At 35.4% G+C, this 18057-nt stretch overlaps 2 protein-coding genes across 2 annotated transcripts in view; one reads left to right on the top strand and one right to left on the bottom strand.

The window, feature by feature from the left end:
• The window catches only part of LOC113669270 (cytosolic endo-beta-N-acetylglucosaminidase), an 11817-nt gene extending 11309 nt beyond the window's left edge, over nt 1–508 (top strand). Inside the window, exon 12 of the mRNA XM_027185271.2 lies at nt 1–508. This exon is cut by the window's left edge and continues 459 nt beyond it. The gene's annotated coding sequence lies outside the window, so the exon portion shown is untranslated.
• An 11461-nt stretch (nt 509–11969) lies between these two features.
• On the bottom strand, nt 11970–15161 carry LOC113669253 (uncharacterized). Its single transcript, XM_027185252.2, has 2 exons — nt 13845–15161; nt 11970–12915 (listed from the first exon to the last, which is right to left on the bottom strand). The coding sequence occupies exons 1-2, from the start codon at nt 14096–14098 to the stop codon at nt 12726–12728; spliced, it is 444 nt and encodes a 147-aa protein (XP_027041053.2). The 5' UTR covers nt 14099–15161; the 3' UTR covers nt 11970–12725.
• Between the last annotated feature and the right edge of the window lie 2896 nt (nt 15162–18057).

Below are 18057 nucleotides of genomic sequence, written 5' to 3'. Positions count from 1 at the left end.
ATTTGCCCAGGAGCAAGAAAAAATATCAGAACGAATGATATAAGGCCATAAAATGGTCATAAGTTATGAAAAAAGCTGCTATTACCAAGCTTAAATTTAAAAGGAAAAAATATAGCTTTCACTAGTCATTAATCTTTAAATTGATACATGAATTAATCTGTAATGGCGGTTGCCAAAACTAAGCTGATTGAAGATATGGCTGAAGAAAAAGTGGTAGGAGCGTTTCACGTACTGTATTTTGTGGCTTAACCGGCCAAATGGAAACTACTGCCTCTATCACGCATTCTATTATAAGGTCAATTATCCACGTATTTTGATTGGCTCTCGCTTATTATCTTAGCTTTTGGAGGACAGACGCATAAATTTAAGAGATAGACCGCACTTTCTATCGGTTTACTGCTGTAATATTTCATTTAAATCAGGAGTCGAAGGCGAATGATTTACTCATTTTCCAAGTGTTCTCCCAACATCCCAAGTGGAAAATAAAGTTTGTTTTGAAAATTATAAATGCGTGTGGAAATTAATTTATTATTTATTATGAAACAAATAACGGAGCCTCGACTGTACTCTTTTTTGTTGTAAACCACTCAGGAAGCGGCTAGAGCACTTACGAAGAAGGTAAAACACCACGTCTCTTTTTTCCCCCCTACACTTCTTTCCTGTTCTAACCGCCTCCTAAGTACTTTACAACAGAACAGAGCACACTCGAGAATTCTCTATTTGTAACGTAATATCTCAATACTGGACGTGGCTCCCTGAGGTCGACGTAGCACTATCCAGTGGAACAGCATCAACTAAGTTTTTTCAGCTGTTTAGATGAGCGGATGATTCTTTAGGGGAAGTGATATTTCTTTTCTTTGTCCTACGCTCTAGACAAGACGAGTGAACATCTTCCTCCACATCTCCCTCCTTTCAAGTTCATTTTACCTTTTATTTTTTAATTTGTTTACGTATAACTTTGTATCAGTCCTAACTGATAGGTCTACTGTCGCTCGATGTGCTGTACGGCTTGTCATTTTGTCAATAAGGAATGTAACTCAGTGCTCATGTTACTCTCTCTTTGTGTGATAGCATGACAGCGATTTTAGTTCATTTACGTACTTTTTATCTTGTTTTTCATTCCTGAGAGAGTAACAATGCGTTAATTCTAATTTCTTCATGTCATTTTTTCTTTCAGTGGTAAATTACAATGCGTGCGTTCTCTTCGTAAGAGGATAACGAACAATTATCCACTTATTCACGCACAATCAAAAGGAGGCCTTGAATAGTTTCTCATTCCTTACTGAGATCTACTATTTTGATAAAATCAGTCTTTGAAATTAGCTCTCTCCGATTAATTTTTTGGCCGCATAGCAGTTCCTAAATTTCAGTTGATGTAAATTTTTCCCTAATCTCGCATGCTAATCCGTCACTCACAATGCCATGCCTTTCATTTAGCTTTGTTCTTAATTAGCTGGCTGAGCGTGCAAACGGAACTCCGCGCCAAATTTGTGACGTGGCAGCCGATTATTGGCTGCAGTCGTTAATCCATATTCATCAGGAGTTGCAGAACATTCAGCAAACCACGCTGTCCGTCTTCGAGTGAAGAAGTGCTGTCGATCTGTTGTGCTAACATAACGTTGTGTTCTAGATGAAAGAAGACACTGGACCTATGAAGAAGGGCAAAGATAGCATTCTTATGTCATTATAACAGCAGGTGAGCATTGCCTTGGAAGAATATCGCCTTAAGCTTCCTGAGAGGTCTAAACAAGTAGTATTATCTCGGATCAACGATGTAGTACGAATCAGTTTCTCGGTCTGAGCGGCACGTCAACTCGAAATTAGACTAAATTAGGGTGTTGGCTTCGAGATAAGGAAAGCTATGACTGTAGATGGAATATTTTAGGTGAAAAACTATAAGGAAATGTTTCAATCGCAAAACCTGTTGGGAAATTCATTTTGTTTATGAATTAATGCAGCCACGTGGAGGTCTGATGACTCGTCTACTCAGTGCCTTTGCTTCATTGTAAATAACATTTTAAAAGTGTGTGATGCTCTCCCTTTTTTTTATAATAGTGTCAAAGAGCAAAAAAATTATCCAGAATTTTAATTCTTAGTTTTCGTCCTCGTGGAAAGTAAGCATTCCCTGATAATATATATTTTTTTACTATCAGGAAGAGCAATGTTGTCAGAAGGATGAAAAAACAAAGAATTTGGTCATGAGAAGACAATGGAATAACTGAATTTTTAGTGGATACTCCAAAGCTAAGAAGTTTTTTTTTCCAGTAATACTAGCAAAAATGGTGGCTTTTTAATTAAATATCATATAACTATACAAAGTTTTCGTTCTTTTCGGAACCAATTGTCTTGGAATGGATAAAACTGATTCACATGGTAAGTGAATAGTTTTCAATTAGCCACCATTTTTGGAGTAGTTTGTTGTGTTACAGATTGTTATGCAAACCCTGAGCGATCATTTGATTTATGTGAATTGCTAGCTATAATTTGGAATAATTTATCTCAGATAATTTTATTGCATCGAGTTAAAGATAGAACAACTGGAAACTGTCAAAATCCTGACTACGGATTGCTGACTCTTAAATTACTAACTTTAGAGCCGTTTGATCGTTCATTGTTTTGGTTTGTTTAACAGTCAGTATACCAGTTCTATTGCAGTTGATGTGACACAAAGGTAATATTAAGGTGGCACTTTACCAAAATACTTTTGAAATTCCAAATTGAGATCTTTCGATGAGTTTGATCAATTTTGAATATTTTCTATACGTTAAAACTCACATTGATGAACGCTACTTTCAAAGACTGACCTTGAAAAGCTAGTTTATCAGCTGCGAAATGGACCCTAGAAGCCTTTGTGACCTCGCTATCATGCTGTTCTCACTAAGCCGCGCGCTACGTCCGCCATTATGAAAGTTGTGTATTAGATACACTAACTATCGGCGCCTTACGAACTTCTTAGAAAAAAGCCAACGCGGTCACCATCGGACCATACAGAACAAACAAACCTTACCAACTGATCGAAACTGACTAATCACCGGACGAACGCCATTTAAGTCTGACAGCCACTTTAGTGGAAAACTGACCAACAGTTTTAAAGGCCAAAGTTGTAACGTTCCACTTATAAACAATTGTTGACTCGAATCTGATGACTTCTTCTTAGGCCAGTCTGTAGTTTCGACAACAAACATCTTCAGGACTATTCTCACCCGGACGATCTTACTTCACGATTGACAGCTGAGTGAGACCAAGACAAAAAGTTGGCCAAAAGTATATTGATTAAATTGAAAATTCATCAGAAACTTTAATTCCAGAAAGGAAGTTTTTGTTATTCATACAAGAATTAAGAATTTAGTAAAGTGCCATCTTAGATTATCTCCTTTATTTTTGTGCCATTTACTGAGTTCGGTTTCCGTTTGGAAGTAATGTATGTTTTAAAACTCTGATGCCTGGTCACGAGCCCTTTCGAGAAAGTGGTCAAGTTGACATTTACCTTTCTATAAACCAGTCTAAATGTACATCTTTTACAACAAAGAGATGTAGTTTTTCATTTTAAGAGAAGATTTAATTCGATAGAAATTGAGATGTTGTATTCTTTCGAAAATCGTTGGAAAATAGTATATAGACTGGACGGAGATCAACGTGAATAAGCCAGTCAACTTTTGACCAATAAAATATTGTCGAAATAAAAGATCATCTTCTTGTCTCACACGAACAAGATTTACAAATTTTTGATAAAAAATGTTGATTTTTCAGACGAACGTTGAGATCAGAAAAGCAAATCAGATAAAATTGGGAATTATTCGATAGTTTACGAATAAAAACAATTGTCATGCTTTCACATATTGGTGACGAGTTTTATGGGATTAAGGAATTATGAACATATTCACCTATTTCAGAATTAAAATCTGTACTCAGAGCACGTTGATTTTACGAAACCGAAGTGCGAACCAAGAATACAAATAAGGGGTATTCAATTTGTGGAAAATAAAAGAGTTTGTGTTCTCGCCTTGAAACGCTAGTGCTTTTTATTCCTTTACCGCGATGGTTGTCATTTTGCAGGTTTATATGAAATTGCTTCTGTGATACAAACCTTCTAGTAGGCCACAAAATTTTTAAATTAGGTCGCATTCGATAAAAGGAACACTTGTTACCCTTTGGACCAGGCATTTAGTTTTAAAATATATCTTAGTTTATTTACTCATTATTGTTAATTGAGGAAAGATCTTTTGTGCAATTACTCGGTGTAACACAGGAATACATAAAAGAAAAATCATCAACTAAACTATGAAATTTTGTTCACAATAAAAATAGAACAGACTAAATAACGACAAAATCTCTTAGAACAACTCGCTGCAGGAATTTATCGTGAATAACTTGGAGTCTAACTTCTGGCGAAAATAGAACTCAAATAGTCTGTTTCAACAATTGATACTATTTCATTTCTCAAATAACTTTTCGAACCTCATTTCAGAACCTTGAAGCCTAAGTGTTGAATGTCGTAGCCTTAGAGGCTAAAACCAAATACAAAGAGTTCGCTCACACTTAAAATCTTTTTACAATTTTGCTAAATTTCTTAACAAATTTTTAAGAAATTTGGAGCCTAATTGGCTGTTGCAGCCTGAATCAGCTAAGTTTTATTCCAACAACTGATACAATCAAAAAATACTCCGCTAAGTAGTTGGCATAAGAAAATTTAGGGCCTCATTGTAAAATGTTCTAGCTCTTGTAGCTACAATAAAATTCAAAGAGTATTCTACAATAATCAAAAAGCTTTTTCATTCCAAATTCATAAAAAAAATAGAAAATTTTGAATGGGGAATTTGCTTCAGTTCTGTGATGAATATTTTCGGTGCTTTTCAAAGCTGCATCCTCTGTTACATTCGAAATCTGGTAGCTTAAAAGATCTTTCACTCCGAAAAAAAAATTAGCTTGCCACGATGCTTTTGCGTTAGAAACTTCCACACATCTCGTGCAAATAATTGTAGTCTAAAAAAATCTTGGCTAAGAGATAAACATTGTCGAGTCAGACCATCTCAGTTTTGAAAGAAACGAAGCAGAAATTGGCGTTTACGAGTACACTTTTTTGCACGAGATGCTGTTTCATTATTTTTGGCGGTTATTTTTAAAGGTAGCCTTTTTTTAAATTTTGGCCGAAAATGTTGCCAGGGAAAACTCAGTGCAAACTGCTCCAAATTTTCCCGCCAAAAGTCTTAGTATATATATATACGAAACATTTTTCTTAACACCTTTTTTAATTCAATTGAAAATTGCTTAAGACAAATAAAATGATTTGTTGAGTATGAAACTTTTGTGACTTATTGAGTGTATATTGAAGGACAATAAAAGTTGAGACAGAAACTGAATACTTAACTTTATTGACTTGTTTACTAACAGTATATGATAATACAAGAAGAAAACAAATAATTAAATTTTCTGTTTATTGACAATATATATACTTTTTTTTAAAAAAATCGGCGCATGCGTATTTTGAGCACCGTATTTTTCTAAGTTTTTTGGCGGGAAAATTCACCACATTTGAACAGATGTTACTTACAGAATAAATAATGCTTGACGCATGCGTCCTTTAACTGCTCATATTTGTCTAAGTTTTTCGGCGGGAAAAATTTTGACTCGAAAAAGTCCTTGAAATAATAACTCCCCACTCCTCGATCGCGATTTAGCCGTTTGTAGCTCTGATTCGAAAAGCGGTACATCCGTTTTATACCTCTGTATGAATCGTGTGCGTTACTTGGATCGTAGTATTTCCTGTCTGAATCGTGCTGTCAGTCTGCAAAAAAAAAAAAAAAAAAATGAAAGTAAATGAAAAATTATAAACCATAGATTGACATATGGGAAAAATATTATAAAGTTTATTTTTTCAGGCGATAATAATCTGAAGTTGGTTTGTCGCAGAAAAAAATTATTAATTGTGTGACTACACAAATCAACGTGAGCGTAACCTGGATTTAACGAGAATTTGATGCATCACTGATGAATATTCTAATAAATTCGAAGAATTTGGTTGAAGCTGTTGACGTAAACAATGACTTCAAGAAAGGAATTACAATCTCTTGCTTCAAATTTAATTTCAGCTTTTCATCTGCTCAATTTCAGGGATTAAACCAATTGATTTTAAGCCGGTGGAGAGTTTATAGTTTCAGTCAAACAACAACAAGCAGGTGATCTAAATGCTTGCAAGCGAAAGTATTCACATGTACTAACTGTATTTAGTTTCGGCTTGTCTAAAGTATATCTTTGATTATTCGCAGAGTGCCATTTCAAATGAAATACTGTTCTCTTGTTCAAATTTTAGACGAGAAAGCCAAAAGAGTAAAATCATATATAATTTTATTACAAGCTCCTGCTCGCACCAAATCCTGAAATAACCACGAATGGAATTAGGGACATACTGAATGTAAACGCTGGTGCGTGAGACTGCGTGAGACTGCGTGAGACTGCGTGAGACTGCGTGAGACTGCGTGAGACTGCGTGAGACTGCGTGAAACTTCGTGAGGGGCGGTGAATGTGCGAATAACGATAACAAATAGAAAGGGCTGAGCGGCGTTCATTCAAGAATGGAAAGCTGCAAATTTTCCTTCGACAAAAATGTAATTTTAAAATTACTCTAAAAAAAAAGCTTTAGAAAAAGCTATAAAAAGAAGCTATCTATATATTTCATAATCTCTTTCCCAGTGAACATATTTTAAAATTAGATTTCTTTGGTGTGCTACTGTTGTTAAGCAAGGCTATTTGGGTCATCAAGATTTACCTTAGGGTGGCAGTAGAAATTATTTACAGTTTCTTTGCTTTGGTGAATAACTAAAACCGAAAAGAAGCAAATCGGATTAAAAAATTTGTCTTCAACGTTTAAACTTCTTACCTAAATAGTTCCTCATGATGCTTTTTCGGGATAAAACATATTTAAGCTTGCCAACCTTAACTATGTCCAACACAAAAATAGACTGAAGAGCACGCAATGTGTTTCATTAACATTAAAATGAATTTGTACAATGAATTAATTTTTATGAGCAAATGGTACTTTTCTTTTTCTCAAACGAAATGGTTGTATGAATAAGCTTCCACTGTTCAGTATTACGAAACTAAAAACAGCTTGGAGATTTAAGGATCAGTTCCGCGAGCAAATTGAGAATGTCTTTTTTTAGAGCATGTAATTTTAATTAACTTCCAGCCTCAAAAGCTCAGACATTTGACAACTAGACTTGAGATGTCTCTAGAATCACGTCAAAATAATTCTTCATCCGTAGATGATAAACGGTAGAGGTACATTCAGATACAAACATTAAGTTTTGGAGCGTACTGACTCAATTTGGTTTTCGACTCAAAAGCTCAGACATTATCAATATTTAGGCCTGAGGATATCCATTGAATTACGATAAAAAAGTTCCTTTTGAGTTAATGATAAGTTTAAACAAAATTAAGAAAACAAATATCCATTTTTGTGCAAGCTTTTTCGATTGGCCTCAAGAGGTCATAATTTTAGAATAAAATTATTTATTGGTTGACGATGAACCTTTAAGGCAATATGAGAGACAAACATTAATCCACGGAACATAATTTTCCAATTTGTTTTTAGCCCTAAGAGCTCATACATTTTCAGAAGTGAGGTTTTTGTATTGTAATCATGTCAAAAACCATCTATGTCAGTTGATGATAAATTGAGGAAGCAATTTGAGAAAAAAATCAATTTTTGAGCTTACTCTTCGATTAGTTTCAACCTCAAGAGCTCAGAATTTAAAAAAGTTAGGCCTTAAGATTTTATAAAATCGCCTTAAATATAAAGTATTGAATCATTCAGTTGATGAAAAACTCTAAAGGCAATTTGCGAGACAAAAACCAACTTTTGAGTTAACTGTTCATTTTAATTGTAGCCTGGCTAACGAACTCAGGAGACTATCTATTTTTGAAGAATCATCTTAGAATAAAATAATTTGTAAGTCGACGTAAGTCTTAAAGGAAATTTGAAAAAGAAACAAGAATTCATGGAACACACTTTTCCAATTTTTTGTTGGCCCTAAGAGCTATGTTTTTGACAATAATTTTAATCTTTAGGATTGTTATTGAGATCACGTCAAAAAAGATCCATGCCATAAAGTCAGGAAGCAATTTGAGAAACCAAAATCAGTTTTGGAGCACACTATAACCTCTAGAACATACAAACGATGTTACTTAGTCTCTCTCTTGATGACCTCAGAAAAGTTATGAATATAATTTGATGACAAACGCAAGAGAAACTTTGACATAAAAATATGGTTCAAGAATCAATTTCATCACACTCAGGCTACCTATGATATATCATTTTATGGGTATTTTTTGGGGTATGCTATAAATGACACCAACAGGTGTGGAGGAGAAAACTGAAAAAACTGAAAAGGCTGAAAAGAGTCCAAAGTGAAAAATAAAATACGTTGAAATATTTTCATTCGCCTCTTGCATATTGTCTATACCACTAAACTATATCTTAAATTGCAGCTCTCAGGGCATTGATTGTTGTGAGATTTAACCTTTACCAAAACAGAACAAAGACAAAACATTTCCAAAAGTTGCGGGGGGGGGGGGGGGGATTAAGTCTTAAATTGGAGTGGGCCATGATTTTATGCCATCAATGTGCAGATCTTTCGACGACCTTTAAATGATTAAACATTGGGCCTACCGACTACCTCCAAAGCGCTCAAAAACCAACTTACTTACTTTCCTCCTTCGCAGTCGAAATAATTTCTCACTTATATGTTGACCAAAGTGAAGTTTGAAATTGTGAGCGTTGCATGACAATCGCTATTATTAGTGTCGGAAATTCCTCGATAGATTTCCCAAAGCTTTAGGATATAGAGCTCTTTCCGTAAACAGCATCATGACGAGGCAGTTCAATCAACTGTAAACTTAGCGGGTATCATAATTTTGAGATGGCTAGAATTCATTCATTCAGTTGCGAGGCCTTATCTCGGAAAAAAAGGAAACCTGAAGTTTTGGAAAAAATCAATCGAGGAATTTTATCGGAGATCTAAAACAAAATTATCCGACATAGTTTGAGAGGAAAAAAATCTGAACATGGTAAATTGTGTAAACCTTAAGATCCGAGACATTTAAGCTTTGGGTTGACCGAAATTTTTCATTAAATGAATGCCTTCTGTACCATGCTATGACCCTCATCCTGGCATATTATGCAACAACAGGACGCCTTGAAAAATAATTCCTTGGCCCAATATCTGTGTATCTGTTGTTAGTGCTCCTCGAATGAATAGGCTCGGTCAGACTCCATTTTATTTTCTTAATCATTTTACTCTTAAATAAAGATTGTCTCGCTTAAGTAAAGTATCCCGAAAAAAATTTAATCCTCTAATCGTGACCTAGTGTAGTATTATATGTATTTGAAGGTAAAAAAGTGGTAATCCTAGGGTGAAGCCAGGCTAGATTCAGACAATCCTTTTGATTCGAGCAGGAATCCAAATGCAATATTTGACAAATTCAAGGTCTTGGATGAGTCCCTGGGTAGACAAGAAACGTGTTGAGTTACAGACTTACACCTTGTAAAATGTCTGCACTTTGCTGGTAAGTAGTCTTTTTGAAAAAATCTGGGAAACGTTTTGATGATCGATATCATTCTTACAATTATTATTTGATCTTAGAATATGAGGATAATTCGATGGAGTGAACCGTTGCTGTGGTAACTTGGTAGGTCAGATAGACAGTCACAACATGCACAATGATGACCAGGTATTTCTTTGATACAAGTGAAAAATTAAAAAGTAAATAGTATTCATGGTAGAATCAATTTATTAGAAGAACACCGCCGGAAATAATCGAAAGCCTCCTCAATCAGAACGAGATCCAATAAATCATTATTGACCGGATTAGTTTCGAATTGCAAACACTCGGTAAATCCAGGTTAAATCTTTCAACACAGATAAGTTAATAGGTGCCTAGATAACGAATTTCTTATGAATAGAACACTATCTAACCTTGTTAGAAGTTGCCTTGTATTTCTTTCCTTCTTTGGCTTCTCTGTTTTAGAGGTGCTCTCATTTTCTTCGCAGTACTGTCCTATAGAGGAAAAGAGAGAAGTATATTATGACTTCGTACATACCTGAGTTCTATTCATTCTAAATAATAAAGGGTGAATGTCTGAATCAAAAACCTCATAAGGAGCCACCACATCTTCTGCTAACAAAAAAAGAGTGCTTAAGTCTTATCGAACAAAGGCATTTGGAAATTTTATCGTTAAATAATACCTTATAATTATTGGGCATCCTCGAAAACAAAATGTGTAATTAATTGAAAATTTCATACAAGTTATTGCTACCAGGATAAGGTTAGGACACTATACACTTTACATTTTAGTTAATTACACAATAATCATAAAAGCCAGTTGAAAATATTTACAAGATAAATAGCAAAATGAGTAAATAAGCGATAAGTATACGAACAATTAAGAACGAATTTCTCGCGTTGCCAATGAAATCACGTTCAAGAAGAACTGTCATGGCGGCTTTGTCTGAGGACTTGTCCAACACTGCCCTATCTGCATTCCTCTACCTTCTTACATTTAACAATGTAAATTAATTTTATAAGGGCTACAAAGAGAAAGATGAACATTGTATTTCTGTCCAAATGTAACTTTCTATAAGTTATTTACCTGAAGAAAAGTCGTAACACAGTGAAAAGCATGAATCCACGAAATGGTATCTGAACCACTCGATCCAGCATAAGTAAAACACTCGCCGACCTACTAAACAGACAATATCCAAGGTAGAAGGGTTAAAATGACGTGTTTCTTGACTTCACAGAAGCTGGAAAAGATGCTCGAATTTTCTTGTAGTTCGTTAGCTCTTTCCACGTGCAAGACTGAGCGCAAATATGAATATTAATTTTGGAAATTATTTGAATTTCAAATGAGTTTTTCGACCTCAAAAGGCGGGCTTAAAATAGGCGACACCGAGTTCTTTGGTCTGACTGTTTCAGATATGAAACAGAGTTGGAAGTTTCCCTACAGACAGATTTTCAAAGAAATTCAATGGAGAACTTAAAATAGTTGTTATTTTGGAATTATCATCTCGGAAATAGATGAAGATCAAGACAATTTCTTGAACAGCATTTTTAAGCCACTACAGAAGCGAGTCGAGTCCCTTCCTTTCATTAGGATTGGTTGAGTTTCAATAATAATAACAATAATAACGATTATAATTATAATATATTTATTAATTCGCCTGAAACCAATGCCTCGATCAGTGGAACTGATGAAACAGAATCGAAATATTTGAAAAAGTGACCAAATATAGCCTCGACCACTTCTTTTAATTTGAGACTTGACAGTTATTGGGATAATTACATTGTCAGCTTTGATTAGATGTCTAACGATGCTACAGCTTCAGTGGAATTAAAGTGGCTCTCTCATATTATTCAGTGGCTTATATAATCAATGCTTCACACCCCTGCACACGTGAGGAGCCATCCTCATGTTTTAGGTCCAAACGTTGCTTTAGGTTAAGTCCTCGCCATTGGTTCTTTGGGTGGGTTTTAAATATTACCATCTAGTGTCGGATTTCATCGCCGAGTCAAACATTAAGATCATGAGAATGAAGGAAATGATCACCAACTAAATAAGCTCTTGACTGTGAGACAAATTCTCCTAGTCAGCTGTAAGGGGAATGTATAGAGAAGAGTAAAGAGAATATGCATACTGATGTTAGGGTGTTAAGAGTTCTTTGCTTGGCTCTCATACACGGCTTTACCTTAAGGCTGTTGTTTCTACTCTTTAGGTTCAATCGTTGGTGGAAATTTGGGCGCGGCAACGCTGAACGAATCGTGTTGAAAATCGTGGTGATATCATTGATATCTATGGATATAACTGGAGGATATAGGTGTCGTTGGCCTCACAAGAATTTTTCTCCATTTGAAGAATTACAGCGAAAATTTCTGAGCACGAGTTGTATTAAAATTAAGAAGAAGAATTTCAGTTCGCGTTAACTACGTGGCTTTTATTAATTATTTGTATTTTAAAGTATAATTTAGTCGTTTATTAAATAAAGTTTAGAAATACAGAACAATGTTGAATTCATCTCATTTTCCTTAATTTTTAATCCAGCTTTCAGAAGATAAACAAGGAAATGAGTTCATAAAGGAATTTGTTCGGAAACGACTCGAACCTGAAATTTATGATGTGGCTCCGAAAGCCCCATCTTATCTCAGATTGTTTTTAGTTTATGAAGGGAATTGCTCCTTTTGTTACAGTTTAGACGCGTAGAGCATACAATTTCAGGTTGACTTTCACTTTTTCTTTATCAAGTTTTCCTTTCTGATATTTTTAATAATCCGTACTAAAAAATTCTCAGAAACGACTCGGTCTGTCAGTTTGGTCAAGGCAGATAAAAATGAAACCGTCGATACTGAAAAGGTTTGAAAAAGATTAGGCATCTTAAACATTTAAATTTTATCATATGTGTTGAAATATGTTAGCGAAAAATCTCTTGTATCTAGCTCACTGCACTTAATGTTTACAGAGTTTTTGGACGTAACTGCGTTTCCTTTAGGGCCTTTTGCAAGATATGCTCATAGAAAACTTCATAACCCCCCTTAAATATGTATTTTTAGGCATATCCTTCTTCTATAGCAGAGATGATGAATAGATTTATTATCTCAGACCCAAGTCAGTTTTCAAGCGCTGAAAAAACTCGCAAGTCAAGTTCAGCAATTACCGTGTCTTGCAATCGTTCTCATTTGCCAACTTTATGAATCCAGTTTTTAAACTTTTCGAACAACCTTCTCAGGATTCCTTTCTCCTTTTCTTTTTCCTCTTCTTCTTTTTCTTTGTTTTCGTCCTTTTCCTCCTCATCAGCTTCTTTTCCTAATTCATCGTTGATCTCAGTGAACTTGTTAGCTGCATCCCAATCACTATAGTCAATACTGTCAAGATTGAAAAGAAGCTTTCAGTTCAATTTGTAAGCTACCGCGTTTGGAACTCTTATATAATCATAACAATTCAGAGATGCCTTGAGATGGAAAATAGAAATCGCGCTATCTAAAACATTTTTTTATTTTCTTTCTCTACCAAAGAAAAAATTACTTGCTAACAAACATGTCGAACCACGACTTTGGAATTAAAACTTTGCACTTTAAGACAGATGCACAGTGGGCTGGTTGAAAGCTATCTTCCATTCGATCACAACGAATATAATTTTTTTCATATCATTACAACTAAAAATTCCAACTTTTTCTATTTTCCTTTGTCAAACGCGTCAATGGTAATCTCTCCATCTTAATCGAAACTGGGTCAGCTTAAACTATTCACATCTGACTTCGACTCAGCTTTCTCAAAGCTGTCAAAATTTGGTAATTCGCTGATAAACAAGACATCTAGGAATTAAAAATCTAATGAATTTGGTATTAACCCTGATCCTTCGAGAGAACCGTAACATCCGAAGGAAACACTTTCATAATTAAGTGTAATACCAGAAATTTTTTTTCAATTATTTTGCATCCACTGGTTTTATTGAGCGGAATACTTCGTGATCTGCTACGAAATTAAACCATTCATTTAATTGTTTTGCATCTGTTATGATTTGTCATAACTGGAAATGCGTTTAACATTCTCGACCTAATCACGCTTTTAAATTGTCGGAAAGTGTACTAGTTATAAAAGCAAATAGATTCCATATTTTTTTCGTAATCTGTAAGACACTCCTTTTACTCCAACACATTATATTCATTTGGTATTCAGTGACATATTTGTCTGAAATGATTTGAGTACACAGTTGCGGGAAATTTTTTCTAACATAATTGTTCCGATATTAATGATGAATCGACAAAAATTCAAAACTGTCTCGATAGCTTACCTTTTCTTGAGTTCATCATCGTCTTTGGAAAAAAATAGATCTTCATCACTGTTTTCTAAATCATCAGCGTAAAATTCTCTGTTTCTCTCCCCCTCTGCTCTTGTCCCAATATCCTCATTACCATTGTCGTTTTCTTCGGCAAGATTCCCTTTCATTTGGAAATCAAAATTATTTCCATTTACCGCGTCAAAAGCAGAGACTTGCCAAGAGGCGAATATTACCAGAAACAGAACCGTTACAAACTCGCTGTTCATTTTGCGACCAGTTCCAGTACTTCCTCTTCTTCTGGTTCAAAGCGACTAATCACACTCTTTATAATTCGCTCTAGAGCTTTGCTCCTGAGCGATTCCTCCTCAATAGCACGAAAAGCTAACGCGACTGATATCAAAATCACGCTTCTTTTTCACTTTATTAATAAATAAAGTGCTTGCTTGCATTTTCTGGCGCCTCCAGAGATGTTGTGGTTTAAGAAGAGAGTGCATATGCGCGGATAATTTGCTAACTACTCTTTGTTTATAATACACCCATGCATGCAGCACATGTCTTCTTCAGAAAGACTAATAGCTTCTCGAAGAAACTAAATGTTACGGCTTTAAAGTACACAATGATTGTCTGTAGAATCAACACTAATACAGTCTTAATTCGACGCTTCAATCCATTCATTTTGATCAGAAAAAAATTTCACTTTCTCAGTGACCGCAATAATGCTTTTTTCTTATCTAAATTATTCCATTTTCGTATTTTGTCTTAAGTTCCTAAATGGAAAATGTGCTCTGATTAGCTGGGTGAGGCTATTTTGCAATTAAAATTTCCGCGATAAAATCATTTTCTTATCGTGTAATCTTATCGTCATTTTTTTCCCTCAAACAAAGAACTTCACCGGATTTGTTAACTTTAGCTTTTGATGAGCCAAAGCTATCATTAACAACCCTAAAAAACTTTGTTCATGAATATTCCATTCGATGCGACCCAATTTTTTTATTATATTATAAAAACGATCGAAGATTCCCATCAAAATTCTGCACTCATTTAAGAAGGCTAAGCCGGTTTTCCAAATATATCTTGTGCTTAAGTAAAATTTATCAGAAATTACCATCAGTCGACCCTTATATCCAAGATATACAAGGATGCTGAACGCCTGCTGTAAGCGAGGGTCAAAAAGAATGGTAAAAAAGAAGGATTCGAGTTCGAGGTGGCATGTCTATCAACTGAGCTTCAAAGTACTTGCTTGTGTAGCAGATTCTTTTAAGACAAGCATCCGGCCGAGTACTGCAAGGGTCAGCAATATCAAATACGGTCTGTGGCACATATGACAGATGTCACATTTTGCACCAAGTTACCAAATTAAGAGGCAAGCGTGGGACAACGAAAAAGTTGAGTCCCCCGCGCTTATGTGAAAGTGATAACAATCCCGGTTGCACTGAGGAAAAACGGAATTGGAAACTCGGCATTTTCTCAGTTAAATGATGGAGTTGTCTAAAAAGATCAATGATTGAGTAACTTATGCGACAATGTACTGGAAGAAATAAATGCCTTGAGTATACTGTTCCTGTTTTTGAGAACATTACCAGAAGAAAGAAAAACGTTTTTGAGGGAAAGGAACACATTCATTTTCTTACAATGTGCGATCAAAGTACAATAATCGTTTTCAATTTTACATTTGAGCCTCGCAATTAAAGATAAAGGTCAAGAATTTTTCACTACATCATGGTCTTGGCACAGGATTTAAGTAACGTGCACGTGTTGTGCGATTCACGCGAAAGATTCGTGCGTAATCAAAATTCGTGACTGCGAAGTGGGAGTGTGCTGAAAAACATACAGCTGCTAGTTAAAAGAACATTTACAAACCAAGTGTGGGAAGGCTGATAACAAGAGTGGGGTGAAGTCCACGTTCTTTGCTTATCTGTTAGCTAAAAGTAATTCCCACCACACTGTAATGATGTGAAACGCTAATTGATTTCATACTTTACTGCCATAGGAGATCTCGTTCATCGATCTATCGATCAGTGTTAAACGTTTCATCTCAGTTGTTTTGTTTTTTTTTCTTTAAACAATTGACATTTATCCTTGTATTTAGAATTAAGTGACTGCTTCAACCCTTTTATTTTCAATTGCGAAGGTGGGTAGATGAAAATGAGATGCAAAAAAAAAAAAAAAAAGGAACGTAAAAATTTATAAATAGTTTTTATCAGCAGAGTTTTATCACCGTATATCTCACCGCCCCACCATCACCCCTCTCCCCCCTCCCTCCCTCTCTCTCTACAAGGTATGATCAGTGCTTCTCAGCGAAGATCTTCAATTGCAAGGAGACATGATGATCACACAATATAAAAAATTTTGATGAAAAATAACACCTCAGGGAGGGTGGGTCCGCGACAATTTCGAAAAATCGCGAGTGCATTCTAAAAATGGTGCTTATGTTTCTGAGTGCACTTTAAGTCGATCTGCTTTCAGCTGGTTACAGAGACATTAATTTAAAAGTTAAACAAGTAGACAAATTGCCCAGAGGCTTTGTGTTTAAAGAATGATGTTGTGGCAGTACTTTCAATTGGATAAAGAAAATTGCAAGTTTTCCAGATTTTGTATCGATCTGTTGTTGAAGGAAAGGCACGCAGCGCGCACATACACAAGCACTACTTGTTATTCGGTTTACATGGTTGCTTCTCCATTAAAGGTCTTGATATAAAACCAGATTTCAAGCTTGAGACAGAAAGGGATTCAAGCAGCGATACTGATAGTGATAATAGGACCGACTGGAGTCCAAACAAAATTGGATGACCGCAAAGCAAGAGTCCGATTAAATAATCATGAGTACGAGTACAGATATTATTGGACGACACGAAGTCCTTTAGCTTATTAATTAAAACTATAACAAGATTTGAGAAAGAAACAAGACATCGGTTGTACGTTTTCATAATAATAATAATAAACAACAACAACAACAACAGTTTATTAGGCGAAATGCGCGACAGTAGCGCACGCATATGATGCGTACTGTCCACTTTAACAGGCATGACTTGTCAACTGTCCTATTACACTGTCCAATTACACGCATGACGCGCACACTGTCCTGTTAGTGCTCAAATCGGGCTGGTGTAACCAATCACGTTTGAGAATTTTGTTACAGTTTTGATGAGGGGTGAAAGAGGCCGAGTCGCTCAAAGAGATTGAGTAAATAAGTGAATTCAAACAATTTCCCAGAACTGATGTATATTGAAGATTTTAGATATATGAAAATTCACATATTTGCACTGCGGTGGAGAGATGAAATTAGGAGATCCTCGCAGCTAAGAACACTACTGAAACGAGTAGTTGTAAATAGGACCTGAAAAAAATTCCGGTATCGCAGAGGTCATGGGTTCAAATCCCGTACGGGCCTGAATTTTTTTCAGGTCCTATTTACAACTGCTCGTTTCAGTAGTGTTCTTAGCTGCGAGGATCTCCTAATTTCATGATGTATATTGATTCGACCCAAAGAAAATCACATCGTAAGAAATGAAATGAGAGGTGTGAATAAATTACAAACAAGATCGAGAAAATAGCTAACTACAAATACACTACATGTGCTACGAAAATCATATGAAGTGAAAGAAAACTGAAAATCGATCGACGAGAGAGAGTAAGACCAAGTAACGATAGACGATGTCGTGTAACATATTTCCAGACATCACAAACGAAGAAGAAATGTAGTAAAGAACACTAAACTTGAAATAAAAGACTTTAAAAGTCATAAAAGCGACGACGATAATAGTCTCAACGATATATGTACAGTTTTTCGATCAGACACAATTAATAGAACTTGCTAAAATTATGCGAATTGTTAAAATTTATTCAATCTGCAAAGGAGACGAGGTCCGGTAGGTCCATCCTCGGAGGCTTCCAAATTTTGGTAAAACAAACGATTTTGTTTTTTAATTATTTATTTGTCATATCATGCCATACAAACTGGTGAAATTGAGCAAAGTCTACGTCTATGAAGCGCAGATGCTAATCCCATTTGAGGCGCGCTTCTGGTAGTGCGCTAACAATACTACAACTGCTATGTTGTGTTACAAAGACTGAAAAACAAAATTCCACAAAAACGGATACCCGTAAGAAACAAGAACAGATGGTAAGCGTTTCTTCTCTTGAGAGATAGTTTATGCTTTTGTTGTGAGGTGTTTGGCCTGGTTTTATAATCACTTAACAACGCCGCGTTTTGCTGACTGAGGGT

This window comes from Pocillopora damicornis, chromosome 10 (assembly GCF_964200805.1).
Source record: "Pocillopora damicornis chromosome 10, jaPocDami1.2, whole genome shotgun sequence".
NCBI lineage: Eukaryota > Metazoa > Cnidaria > Anthozoa > Scleractinia > Pocilloporidae > Pocillopora > Pocillopora damicornis.
The sequence above is the reverse complement of the archived record's forward strand: the minus strand, read 5'-3'. Positions and strand labels throughout refer to the sequence as shown.

Excerpts from the sequence above, each read along its gene's own strand:
- LOC113669253 (XM_027185252.2), bottom strand. The coding sequence starts at position 14,098 with ATGAACAGCGAGTTTGTAACGGTTCTGTTTCTGGTAATATTCGCCTCT. Across the intron at positions 12,916-13,844 it reads GATGATGAACTCAAGAAAAG|TATTGACTATAGTGATTGGG; the intron begins GTAAGCTATCGA and ends CAATCTTGACAG.